This window comes from Colobus angolensis, unplaced genomic scaffold, assembly GCF_000951035.1.
Source record: "Colobus angolensis palliatus isolate OR3802 unplaced genomic scaffold, Cang.pa_1.0 Scaffold23, whole genome shotgun sequence".
Taxonomy (NCBI): domain Eukaryota; kingdom Metazoa; phylum Chordata; class Mammalia; order Primates; family Cercopithecidae; genus Colobus; species Colobus angolensis.
The window spans coordinates 13217689-13231915 of NW_012115488.1; the positions used below are offsets into that span (position 1 = coordinate 13217689).

General features: G+C 36.4%; 1 protein-coding gene across 1 annotated transcript in view; it reads right to left on the reverse strand.

Annotated features, from left to right (window-relative positions):
• KIAA0825 (KIAA0825 ortholog) overlaps positions 1-14227 on the reverse strand; it is a 504765-nt gene that overhangs the window by 333649 nt on the left and 156889 nt on the right. Inside the window, exon 14 of the mRNA XM_011944276.1 lies at positions 6664-6774. Coding sequence (XP_011799666.1) covers positions 6664-6774 — 111 coding nt within the window. The remainder of the gene's footprint in view (positions 1-6663; positions 6775-14227) is intronic.

Consider the following 14227-nt stretch of genomic DNA (forward strand, 5'->3'; position numbering starts at 1 on the left):
ACAGTAAGCAAAAAGCAGAAATTCCTTATTCTTATAGAATTTAGTGGAGGATACATATGTAGTTTAAGAGATCAAACAAATAAAGATAAAATAACAATTAAAAAAACATTGAAAGAAAAGCAAAAATGCTATTAGAAGTTGTAGTAAAAATGAAGTTAACTAGTCTTCGGGGTTGATAAAAGGCATCCCTGCAGAAGTCACATTTGGGCTGAGAGATGAAGATAAGCTGGCATTACTGATGTGAAGGAGAAAGACATTTTAGTGAAAGGGAAAAGCATGTGCAAAGATCCTGTGGCAGAAAGGAACATGGAATAGAAAGAAAATGTAAAGGGGCTAATGTGTGGAAAGCAGAATTCACAGAGTAGCGGGTATCAGAAGAGGGTTGAGAAGTGGGTAAGAGTCACATCTATGTAGATATTATAGGCTATGCTAGTTTTTTGTACATACTTAAGGATAACGGTGAATTCATGGAAGGTAAGCCATAAGTACGCCATGATAAAATGTGAGTTTTGAAAATAGATTTGGGTTTGAGAAAACTCTTGCTACAGTTGGAGAATATTAGAAATGGAAGGCAACATATACACAGGAAGAATGCTAGTGGTCACTGGAGTAGTTAAGAGAGAGATGATGGTAGTTGGGACTAAGGTGAAACTGGTACTATGGAGAGTAGATATTAGAAGTTAAAATTAATGAGACTTAGTAATAGATTTGGTATGTAGGAGATAAAAAAGGTGTCCAATTGCCTCCTAAGTCTAAGTCTCTGGCTTCTGCAATTGGATGGATGTACCATTAGCTGAGATAGGGAATAGTAGAAGAGGATCTGTTTGGAGGGGAACATCCTAAGTCCAGTTTTGGTCATGGTGAGTTTGAGATGTCTTTATGATTTCCAGGTGTAAATTTCAAGAAGGTAGTCATGTATGATTGGTACCCATATATTATGGATCTGTAGTCTTAGGAGAGATTAAAATTAATGATATGGATTTGGGGACACACAAGGAATACAAGAAATCATAGAAATGATAACATCATCTAAGAAAAAAGGTTATAGTATAGAATACTAACACTGTTCAATATTTAATTGCCAGGTTAAAGCAGATGAACCTGCAAAGGAAACAGAAAAGCAGCAACAGGAAAGAAAGAAGACAAAAGTGGGTAAATATCTCAGGAGGAAATCAAGAGAATATCTCAAGTTGGAGGGAGTAGACAATGGTATCACATACTGTGGTCAAGTAGGCAAATACAATTGATTTCTTCACCAACATGTGATAATATGAGGAAAGGGACTTTGTCTCAAATGTCATTGCCTGCCTCTTCCTTCACCATTGACACCTAGCACACTGCCTTACATGGAGAACATTTTTTGAATGCATTTACTGAAGTAATGATTAAACACATCTTGCTAAACTAAATAAAAGGAAAGACCCACATAGCATGTAATATGAATATAATGAAACCAAAGATAGTTTAATATGTTCAGGGAGGAAAATATATACAAAAATACGAAACAGGATTACATTGAATAGAAGCATAGTAGAAACAAAAAGCCCAGTGGAAAGAAATATATACAGCTCAAAATGGACTGGCCATGAATCAAAGCATCATGTTGTCACCATAAAAGAAAATTAGTAGTTAAAATGAATGGACTGTTTACTCACACTGATTATACTTCTTGGACTCAGTGTACCATTATGACCTACTTAGCTAAGGAAGACCTGAAAATACTTTTTTAAACCACATGAAGAGGAAAGTTTACAAAATGATAAAAGACATTATAATGCAACATACTATAATTGACTAGGACAGCATTCTTTCTTGAACATTTCTATGAATACACAATATGGTATCTGTGTTAACCTTGAGATTAATACATTTTCCACATGTCTTAGTTTAATCTAGTATGAAACTGATTATCCTCTCTAAATCAACTCACATTGTTAGCCTATACCACTGCTAGGGACAATGAATATAGTACATTTTACTCACTGCTTTGAAAATATATTTATTTTCCCTAAAATAAACTCTTCTAAACTCTATTCCCAGGGTTCTAGGAGAACATGAAAAATTGTGTTTTTATCTATTTCATAGTTTTCTCTAGTAAGATTATAGACAAATTTATGGTCCATACTATATTTTTAACTCTATTTGTATTCTGAATTTCATGTCCTTTTTGTTTCTTTCATTCTCACCCACTTTTAATTAATTATCTTAGTTTATTTAATATTGCTAAACGCTGACTTAAATTCTTTCTGAAACAATGTGCAGGTACAAATAAGTAAGCAAATAGATGAATAACTTACTAACTTCCTTCATGATATTAACTATTTCAGTCACCTCTCCTCTCAGCCTTCCCCTTTAACAAAAGATAGGCCTAATACATTTTTTGTTTGTCATCATCCAACTCCTGTATTTCCTTGAACAGTTCATTTTAGTTGCTAAAGTGAAGAATAGAGTTTTGAAGGATAATTTGGGGGTGAAAGACTCACACAAACAGCTGATACAGATGAGGGAAATTAATGGAAAGGTGAGATTTTTAAGTTCATATAATGGTGGTCTAGGAATCCCCATTGTAATGTCTGATAAATGCAAATCAATAACTTTAGTTATTTTAAAAGTGCTTTTATTGCTGCCCTGGGTTCCTCTGATTGTACAGTGCTCTGAGCACACTGGATTACAAATCACACGGATCATGTCTTTCTAGGCAGATTATATGGACTTAGTTGAAAATATGACACCTAATGAGCAGGGGGGATATCAGTGAGAGTCCTCCTAGTATACCTTGCATGGAGAATTTAGAAAGACAAGGGAGAGAACCAAAGGTATTCCAAGAAAGGAAACTGCATAAACAAAGGCCTGAAGCTGAGAATAAGCAACAAATTAAATATCAAAAATATGGAATAACTAAGTCTTAAAGACACAAGAGGAGACTGACTTAACTGGAGCAGAGAAAACTCTCCAGGAAATAAGCCAGAAAACTCTCCAACAAGTAAGCCAGGAGTGACAGTGTGAGTGAAGCAGAAGCTACTACAGGTTTCTGAATGAGACAGAGACATAATGAAAACAGTCTTTTAAACACGTTAAATAATAGTAAAATAGACTAAGGTTGTTATAAGGGGGTGGAGAGAAAGGGTGATTCTAAGAGAAGTTTGGAAGAAGAATGAACTGAACACAATAATAAACTAGGACTAGAGGAAGAAAAGGCTTAGCATGGAAATCATGATCAAGATTCTATTTTGGAAGCATGTAGCAACGCTGTTACTCCTAATAGAAAAGACTCCCTGCGTGAAGGACAAGGGAAGAGGGGAAAGAAGGATCATTTCAAGACATGGTATTGAAAGAAAGCGGGTGTTCAAGAAATAAGAACAGCTGGACATATACCGTTGGGGTATAAGCAATCACTCAGAGCTATAGATGTAGAACTGGAAATCATCTGTATAGAGGTTACAGGTTAAGTCATGTGAATAAAAGAGAAATCAAAGAAACTAGATTTTCTTTTTGCTTTTTAAAAAATGTTTTCACAGGTTGGGCGCAGTGGATCATGCCTGTAATCCCAGCACTTTGGGAGGCCAAGGTGGGCGGATCGCTTGAGGTCAGGAGTTCGAGACCAGCCTGGCCAACATGGTGAAACCCCATCTCTACTGAAAATACAAAAAATTAGCCGGCTGTGGTGGCCCGTGCCTGTAATCCCAGCTACTTGGGAGGCTGAGGCAGGAGAATCACTTGAACCTGGGAGGAAGAGGTTGCAGTGATCCAAGATCGTGCCATTGGACTCCAGCCTGGGTGACAGAGTGAAACTCCATCTCAAAAAAAGAAAGTATTCATAATTAATAAAATTAAATTATAATCACTATAAAAAATTTGGAAAATATAGACAACTATGTAGATGAAAATTAAAATTGGTTGCAATCCTACCACCCAGAGATAAAAACTATAAACCCACCACTATACATCCTTTTAAAATTTAGTTTTCTATATGTACATTTTTTGTGCTCTAAATATGATAGTATAGCATAGTTCAACACTTCCCAATGATGTTCCACCTTCCAATAATTGCTCATTCTCTGCAAAACAAGAGTTCTCTTGCCCAGCAAGTTTGGGGAATCTGCACACTAGATCATTCCTTTGAGACTGTCTTAGTCCATTTTGTGCTGCCATAAAAGAATAACCCAGACTGGGTAATTTACAAAGAAGAAAGAGTTATTTCTCACAGTTCTGGAGGCAGGGAAGTCCAAGATCAAGGCACCAGCCTCTGGTGAGGCGATCTTGCTGCATCCTCACGTGGCAGAAAAAGGGCAAGATAAAATGAACCCATTCCTGTAAGCCCTTTTTATGGTAATATTAATCCATTTAAGACAGAAAAACCCACATGATATAAATAACTTCCATTAGACCCCACCACCCAACACAGTTGCACTGGGGATTATATTTCCAACAAATGAATTTTGGAGGACACGTTCAGACCATAGCAGAGCTAAACACTACATACTAGCACGTCAGAGTCCCTACAGAGTTAAATCACAAAAAAGACCTTACATAATTAATAACTGACAATCTTATTTGTGCAGTAGAATGATTTTTCATATACACCTGTTAACATCACCCTGAACTGCTCTTCCCTTTGAAAGGCGGGGGTATGGTTGTCAAGAGCTTAAGCTTTAGAATAGAATAGGCCTGAGTTCAGAGCCTGGCCTCCAATTTTCTTCTCTCCAGAGCATTTGCTGCCTATACAGCACCTTGCTCTCCATAAAAGAAGCACCTGAGTACTTACCTTATAGAACTAGTGTGAGGTTTTAAAAAGATAATGTATGTAAAGCACTGGGCACTGTGTCTGGTACACACTTATCACTCTAAAAACTGGGTTGGCCTTGGTAATTTCATAATTACTAACCTGAATTTTCCCCCTAACTTATCTACCACAATTATTTCCCCATATAATTATTTTTCAAATCCCAGCCCTTTAATTACTCCACAATAGTCTATTATGCCATTATCCCATATTAAATTGTTTAATGCTACAATGTAGAATATTTGTTTCCATTTTTTTCTCTTATAAATGGATATCTTCATATATAAAACTTTGTCAGCCTCTCTGATTAACTGCTTATAGTTGATTCCTAGAAACAGAATCGTTAGATAAAAGGGCAAAAATATTTTTAAGTTTTTAATACGTATTACTAAACTGTCCTCATGAATTTGCATAAAATTTCATTTCCTCTATGTGCTGAATAGTCGTCTCCATGTCCTAGTCTTCGTGTTAGGACAATAGTGGAGATTGGTTGCTAAACAGAACGGAAAGAAAAGAAATGTGCATTTTTGCTTGCTGTAGATATAGAAAGAGAAAGAAGTTAATATAAGAATTAGTGTTTGAAAGACAAGCCCATTTCCATGCTGATTTCCAGGACTCTAGCTGGGTTGATCTGAGCAAGCTTGGAAGTGGAAGTCTTACAGAGTTATGACTAAAAGAAAATAACTCCAGTGGTTCCAGATATAAGATAAAAGCAGGCAGTAAAATAGGTTAAAGCAAATGTGATAATAACATGGAGAACAGATACGTTTATAAACGTAGGAACTCATCAAATGACAGAGCTTGTTTGCTTGACTCATACTGTAAGAGATCCAGTCATTTGTTACTTTTGCAACAATGAGTATTAAGGAGTTGGCTATTTAATTCCTAATGAAATAAAATATATTTATGTGCAAGAAGGCAAGATATATTTACACACAAGATGACAGAGCATGAGACTATTCCATTTCTAGGACTCAATCGTAAGGAATTAATCAGAAATAAAGACAAAGTTTTATATGTAAATGAAGTAATAACAATACATTGAGTTCCTTGAAGATGGGGTCTATGTCTCATTAATGTTGGATTTTTCATTACCCATATGGAAATAGGCACACATTAGGCAAACAGTGTAAGTTTGTTGTGTGTATGGAAACTTTTGTATATGAGGTTTTCACATCTTCCGTTTATGGGTGACAATCTTGTTCCTCAAGAGAGAGATAGAGTCAGCTTAAATAGCTGATAGTGTATTTCCAAGATGAATCAAGAATGTATGGGGATTAACAATATCTCCTTTAGCTGTACATGATATTTTTATTCTCAGACACCAAGGAAAGGTACTTTCCAATGTTATATTTAGCAAGAAATCAAACTGCCATTTCACATAATGCCACAAAATGCCATCAGATTACTCTGGAAGCACATTTCATACTTTCAATGATTTTTCTTGTTTTTAAGTGCTGTTAATCAAATAATAAAAGTGAAAGATCCTACTCATAAGTTAAAAAGTTACTTCTCTCTCAACTTCTACCTAAGGCTCTGAGTTAGTTACATGTCTATGTTTGATAATTAGCTTGAGAACTGTCAAATCCCCAGTCATATATCAAGAAAGACAAGTTTTAAAATAAAACTAAATTCCAAAACTTTACAGTTTTCCATTACATCACTAAAGCTATAAGCTAGTAGAATAATTATGAGGCCTATGCCTTTGATTCTTGAGCTAAGAAAAGAGAAATAATACTCTTTACTTACCTGCCAATTGTGAAAAGTTGTAAGTTCTTTTTGTAAGATATAAGTTAGTTTATATCCACAGATAAAAATATCTATTAAATTTTAAAAGGAATCATAGAATTACAGATAGTATGGCATTTAGAGGCTCTCACCTGAGTAAAGAAGGGTAGAAATGTGATATGCAAGAAACCCAATATAATGGTTGCTTAAAACATGATTTTAAGGAGTCTGAAGTAGACTCATCCAGGCCATGCTGAAAAGTCCTAGGGAAATACAAATCATTAGTTTAGAATATACAGGAAACATTAACTATGACCATTGAAATAACTTTTGATTTTTACTTAGGATTTAGTTAATGATTTTTTTTGTTTGTTTCTTTCTTTGGAGATGGAGTCTTGCTCTGTTGCCCAGTCTGGAGTGTAGTGGTGCAATTCCAGCTCACTGCAACCTCTGCCTCCCAGGGTCAAGTGATTCTCCTGCTTCAGTCTCCCAAGTAGCTGGGGTTACAGGTGCATGCTGCCCTGCCTGGCTATTTTTTGTTTCTTTTTTTTTGTTTTGTATTTTAGTAGAGACGGAGTATCAACATGTTGCCCAGGTTGGTCTTGAACTCCTGAGCTCAGGCAATCCGCCCATCTCGGCCTCCCAAAGTGCTGGGATTACAGGCATGAGCCACTGTGCCTGGCTCAGTTAATGATTTTTACACAAAACGGTATTGTGCTAGAATGGACAATGCCCCCACTTCATCTGCTTGGGATTTATGTTAATAGGTGACTCGGGGCCAGGTGGGCAAGTCAGCACAGCCATGAAAAACCACAAGTTAAGACTTAGAATTTTTATGAACCTCTATAAAACAATCCTTACACTTGGGGAAGGTGTAACAATACCATTATCATTTAATTTTTTAAAATCTCATGTTATATAATTTGTCATGACAAAAGGACAAAGAATAGTACAATGAATATTACTTATGTTTCCCATGAGTAGTACTTTTACGTCCCACTGTTATCTTCTTCAACCTGGATCCAATAAATGCCAGTGTTTGCTTCACTAATGTAAAAATTTTAGCATCATGATACCTCTTTTTAATCTTTAAAGTGATTTATAAGTATTAAATAATTAATTAGAATTTATAATTAATTTTGTATACTCCTAAGGGTCTAGAGAGGGTTTATAAAGAAGAATTGAATTGTAAAATACATAATTATAATTTCAAAATTAAAACAATGCAACCCGAATATCTGATGTACAACTATCAACACTTACTGCAACATTTTTCTAGACTGGATCAAATTCAACTCTAAATCTTGACACAATAGAAAAGAATTTGTTACATAAAATCTTTAGCAGATAACTTGGCTAGTAAAAAATGTATAACAACAGGAGATTATATTTTCCTACACAGAGTTAAGAGTAATGACTGAGAATGCTCTAGAAATGGAATTTTTGAGGTGGTACCACCTCTCTTTATATACAGTACAGGAGCAATAGTGTCTTTTGATATCCAGAACAGAATTCCATTTTGAAAATCCAGCTTTATCTTTTCACTCCACATCTTGCTTCTTGTATCTTCATGTTTTTTTTCAAATTTGACCCTTCTTTCCCCCGATTGTCTTGCTAAATAGAACATCTTCTAATTAAATAGACTTGGATGTTTTTTAGACTTTAATATATCATCTCTTCTTTAAAAGGCTTTTGTTTTCTCAGTAAATCTCAGATCAAAACAGAAATTCCTTAAATAGGCTTCAAAGTCAGGCTGTAATATTTCCATCCCATGTATTCCACTATGTGAGCTAGAGAAGTAGGCAGAAGCCAGACCAGGTACCAGGATATGTTTTTCTAAGGAGTTTGGACTTAGTACTGGCAATAAAGAATCATTGAAGAGTTTATGGCATGGGATTAACACTAGCAGTTTTACATCCTAGAAAAATCACTTTAGCAGTAGTGAGGGGAGCAGATTGGAAAGAGTCAGGCAGGAGGGAGGGAGATAGTGAAGGCGATATTGTAGTAGACAGGTCAGAGAGGATAAGACACTGAACCAAGGTAAGAGACAGGAGACAGTAAGTAGGAGACAAATATAAAACTTGTGAAATTCACAGAATAAACAATATTCATCTCCTAATGACATGGAGTTGGTGATGGCATGAATGGGAAGATAGAAGGAGAAAATTAAGGAAAACGAAGAAGCCTAGGATACATTTCAAGTATTTTACTTAGTTTTAGATATGTTAAGGGGGCTACAGACATCTGAAGTACATCCAAGGCATCAAATAGTAATTTGGATTTACTGATACAGCACATACAAGAGCTGTCGGGTTTGAAGATACCAATGTGGAAGTCATCAACATAATGGTATAGCCATAGCAATGGATGAATTCACACCCCCTCACCCCATCCCCCACCAAAAAAAAAAAAAGGAATGTAAGATGTAAAGATGGTCAAAGATAAAACTCTGCAACATACCCACACTTAAAGGGCAAGGCCAGAAAAAAAAACATTCAAGCAAAACCAAGAAGGAATAATCAGAGAAGTAGGCCAAGACACAGGAGAAAGTGGTGTTAGAGAAGCCAAGAGAAGAGAAAATGACCGAATCCACTGGAGTTAGCAATCGGGAGTGTATGGAGACTCTGCCCATGTTGCTAGCTTAGCATGCTGAGGGTAGAAGTCCAATTGCAGTGCACTGAGTGAGTGGTAGGTATAAAAGTAGACAATGAATGAAAACTGTTTTGGGGGGGAGACATAATAGTAATGGAGGAACATTTTTTAATACAGGACATGTTTGGGGGAAGGAGCCACAAGACAAGATAGAAAGAATATTTAAAAGGCCATGAGTAGGAGGTAAATGCAATCAAGAAGTCAGGTAAAAAGATTTACTCTAATTGGGAAAATAGACATACTGATCAGAGAGTAATCAAAGGATGAAGAGGTGAGTGGGGAGAATAATTATTAAGAACAGAAATGAGAAGTTAAAGTGCATTCATGATGGTGTGGATTTTCTTAGAGAAGCACAGGAACAAAGCTATCTGCTAACAAACAGATGGGGCAAGGATCAGGGGCTTGACCCAAGTGGGGAAGGATGAAAAAAGGAGTTACCCAAGATTTGGCAAAGAGTGGAATTATCAAAAGTATAAAAGGAGAGGTGGGTGATATTCTCTAAAAGTGTACCAGAGTCTGGATAGAGCCCAAGAAAGTGAGGGTATGAGGAGGACCATGCCACTGCAAGAGAGCTAGGAAAAGGAGGGTGCTGGTACAATGTGACAGGAGATGCAGCAAGTGGCCTGGAGAGAAAGGCAGTCTCAAAGGAAGAGAAAGACTCAGAGAAAGGATGGGACAAGATATGGAAGTCTTGAGGAGCGAGCAAGAGGGACTGGAGAATGTGGACAGAGATACTACATATCTTTGTAGCCTTTTTCGTAGCCTGTGCCTACTTTCCCTCACACTTCCTTGATCTCTTTGCATAAAACCTCTATTTGTCTAGTTGTCTGAGGGTTACCTCATTTCTCTAAGAATGAATACCTTACCTAGATGACTTCTCTGTCATGTTCAGGTAGCTCCATAGATTGCTCTACCTCTGAAGCTTCTCTACTAAGTCTTCTCTGACTACCCTTTCTAAAATATATACCCTTTCACAACCTTATCCCCTCTCTATGCTCTAATTTTGGTTTCTTTCTTTATAGGGTTTAACTCTACCTCCAATCTCTTTCCATTTACTTTTTTATCTGCTCCGTACCCTAAGGGTAAGGTCATCAAAGGTTATATAGAGGTAGTATAAGGGCACATGCAGGAACCGGAGCCAGAGAGCCTGGGCTTATATCCTAAATATGCTTTTATTAACAGGCAATGCTGGTGGCAGTATATTTAGCCTTAATTTTCTCATTTGTAAAATGGGGATTAAAATAGTAAATCACCTCAGTGTCAGTGTGAACATTAAGTGGAATAATGTATTTAAAGCATTTAGCAAAGTGCCTTGTACACAATAAGTGCTCAATATAAGTAAGATATCATTATAAGATAACAATAGTTAGAAGTTGTCCTTAAAAAAGTCTATGGCCATTTCAAAACTGACATGAAATTCCTGATAGTCTAAGTGGTTGCCTAGCTGCAGTTTTATTCTCACAACTAGACAAAATAAAGGAGGATCTAAAAATAATGGTTATTTAGTACATAAATTTCTTAGATGACAAACCATTGGCAATATGGTATTTATCTGAGCGTTTCTGCCAGTACCTAAACTCTCTTACTCCACTGACAGTTTCTCAGTAATACTAGTTATAGTAAGGTTATTTGGCTATAAGAGATATTATGGCACATGTTTATGGTCTCAAAGGGAGTGAGATCTGTATGAGCATTTAATTCCACAGCAAGATTCCAAATTAGTTTCATTATTCTAGAGAGTATAACAGGGTGAAAATTGGCCCACAAGCCTCAATGGGAGAACGAAATTATGAGCTAGCTATTAGATAACCTCTAATGATGTTTTGGTATACAGTTAAAAGAGAGGATGCTCTAAATAATTCATAGTGGAGAGTAAAATACAATTGTATGAGCCATAGAATTATATTTTTCACAAGACGTAAGAGAATTTTGATACAGCAAATTTAAATACTTTCTTCAAACTAAATGTCGTAAGTTTGAAGCAGGTACATTTCTTCACATTCCCAAATGAAACACTGTAAAGATGACTTTACTTAAGGGGAAAAGGGTGATTTGACGAAAATTCCTTGCCTTTGCCCTTCCTCCAACCCCAACTAGCCATGCCCCTTCCTTGCCTTAGCATTATACTGCCTCTGTGCTGACCACACCAGCACTTGGTCCTAGATTCACTCTCTCTGGGTTCTCTGATCTACACCTATGTTGCCAGCATTCCTTTTTTCTTTAACAAAACTGATCAGGTCTTTGGGCTTATTTAGCCAGATGCTGAAAGGATATAAAAACCAATGCACATCAAAAGTGAGAACAACTGATGAGCTAAAAAGAGTTAGCTGGGTTTTATGCTTCTCTTGTGTCATGTTGTTTTGGCTGCCCTCCCAGAAGAAACAGGTCTCATAATATGATGTTAACGGAATAAACCTCCATGACTGAATTAAGGTAGCCCAAGGATGTAAGCTCTACGCGTGTGGAGGGTCAGGTTAGATTTCTTGAGTCATCTGTGCCTGCCATGGTGCCTGGGCCACTGGAGGCGTTCAATAAATCATACCAAGAGAAGACCACAACCTTAGACAAGGCAGAATTAATGTGAAACTGAATAACTAAGATAGCCCTGGAAAGCTTGAGATAACTGAGGACATGTGAACCTTTCTGATGGCCCAGGAATCACAGACAACTACCTACGAATACTGAATTCAAGATTTTAAACAGAATTCTAAGTCACTGCTTCGCTTTCAAAAACCAGCATTATACCCGAGACTATAAGTTGTTGCCTAAATGTCATTAAGTGACATTTAAGTGCCTTGAATTTCTCATAATGAAAATAACTCTTTGAGGTTAGCAAATGATAACTGGAGGTTAGAGAATAACTGGCCCATAGTAGATACATGGTAGATACATAGTAAATTCATGGCAAAAGAAAGAAAGAATGGATAAAAGGTATTACTAGACCTTGCTTAGTTAAAAGGAGGATGAGTTTTAAGGGCCATCTGTGAAGAGCAATTGTGGGTGGTAGACAGCCAAAGGGCAGGTTGAGAACAGGACAGGAGGTGGAGAGAGAGAAAGACTGGACCTCGGGGTACACCAGGAGTCAGCCAGTCGAATACTCTGGGAGCAGCCCTCTCTAAATTTAATGACCGGCTCTTTTGGAGTATTTTAACCTTATTAGGATGACACATAAAGCTGTTTAATTTTGTGTTTTTTTTAAAAATGAGATTTCCCTTTTAAAATAATGTTTACAGGAAGGTGGATAAAGGGAGTCATTGAACCTAAACAAAATGACTAAGACAAGAAACTTCACTTTCTGGAAAATTTTGCATTCTGCCAGATACCTTTTTAAAAAAAAAAAAAAAATCATTTTAAGTATGTTTAAATTTCCATTCAGTCTATATTCATTTTCACAACTTTATTGAGATGTATAATTCATGTACCACAAGATTTACCCATTTAAAGTATACAATTAGATGGTTTATACTATACATATATATACTATATAGATGGTTATACTATGCAGCTGCATAACCTTCATCAGTATCTTCAGTATCCAAATGAAACTCTGTATCCATTAGCAGTTACTCTCCATTCCCTCCTCCCCTCACCTTCTGGTAAACATTGATCTACTCTCTGTCTCTACGGATACGCCTATTCTGGACATTTCTAATACATAGAATCAAACAATATGTGGGCTCTTGTGTCTGGCTTTTTTCATTTAGCATGTTTTTGAGGTTCATCCCTGTGGCAGCACATATCAGCACTTTATTCCTCTTTATTGCGGAATAATATCCCACTGTATGGATATGCCACATTTTGTGTATCCATTCACTAGTTGATGGACATTTGGCTGCTTTCTCATTGTGTTATTTTGAAAAATTTTGCTACATAAATTTTTGTACGGACATAACATTTTGAACACTCCTACACAAATTTTTGTGTGGACATAATACTTTCATTATTGAGCCATATGACCCTATGCTCAACATTTCACATAAGCATATTCTATGCTTAACTTGAGGACCCGCCTATTTTCCAAGGTGTGCCAGTCATTCCTGAGGTAGGAAAAGCAAAGGCCTATTTTATTTTCTGAGAGACAGTGAAATAGCTTCTTTTTAAACAAAGGGTAAGGCCATAACCTCGAAAGCCCTAACATTAGTTTGAAACAGAACTATAGACAGAGCATTGGAATTTGGTGACTAAAAAAGCCTTATGAGTGACAACAAATGGACCCCAAGATGAGGCTGCTATTCCTTGGCTTAGTGATCTACCTTTGGGTATATTTCTGATGACCCTATCTTTTGCATGGCTTGTTGGCAGTTGTATTGAAATCCCACACTTCCATCTTATTGAATGTTGAAATAGCCAGCTTTCAAAAAGTTTCTACTATTAGGAGTTTTGATATAACACATCAAAACATTTGGATAAATATAGATATAGACATTAGATATACATATGAAATTCATTATCTAATTCTACCTTTTATTATAGATTTAGGGAGGACAATATTATTTTAATTTAAAATAAAAAACATCATCAGCTTTTCCTAAATTACTTGTGGCAGATATTACATCTGGCTCATTGTTGTATCCTTTATCTTTAGTCATAGGGGCTACAGAGGCAACAACATTTGTCGAATTGAAACTGAATTGCATTTACCCAAAAATTCTAGTAATTAATTTTTAACCTGCTACACATGAACTAAAACTAAAGTCTACGCATCCAAAATGCAACATATGAAATCACCGGGTGGGGATGTGTATGAACATGTATGTGAATATGCTTCGGAACCTGCAGTTTAACTGCCTTTACGAAAGAAATGTAAGTGATAAGCACTTTGGAAAATACATGGTGAATATTTTCTGTTTCAGCATGTTCCTTTCCCTGGAGAACAAAGCTGAAGTACACCTTTTACAACATTCTAACAGAAATCTATAAAGGCGAGTTAAAAAAGAACACATATTTTTGCAAACAGGTTTCCTTCTTCCTGAAAAGACTTTAGTATATGTGCTGCCGAAGCGAGCACCCTGAAAAGACTTTAAAATCATGTATTCCTGTCCAGGGATTTCGTGGTCCTACGCT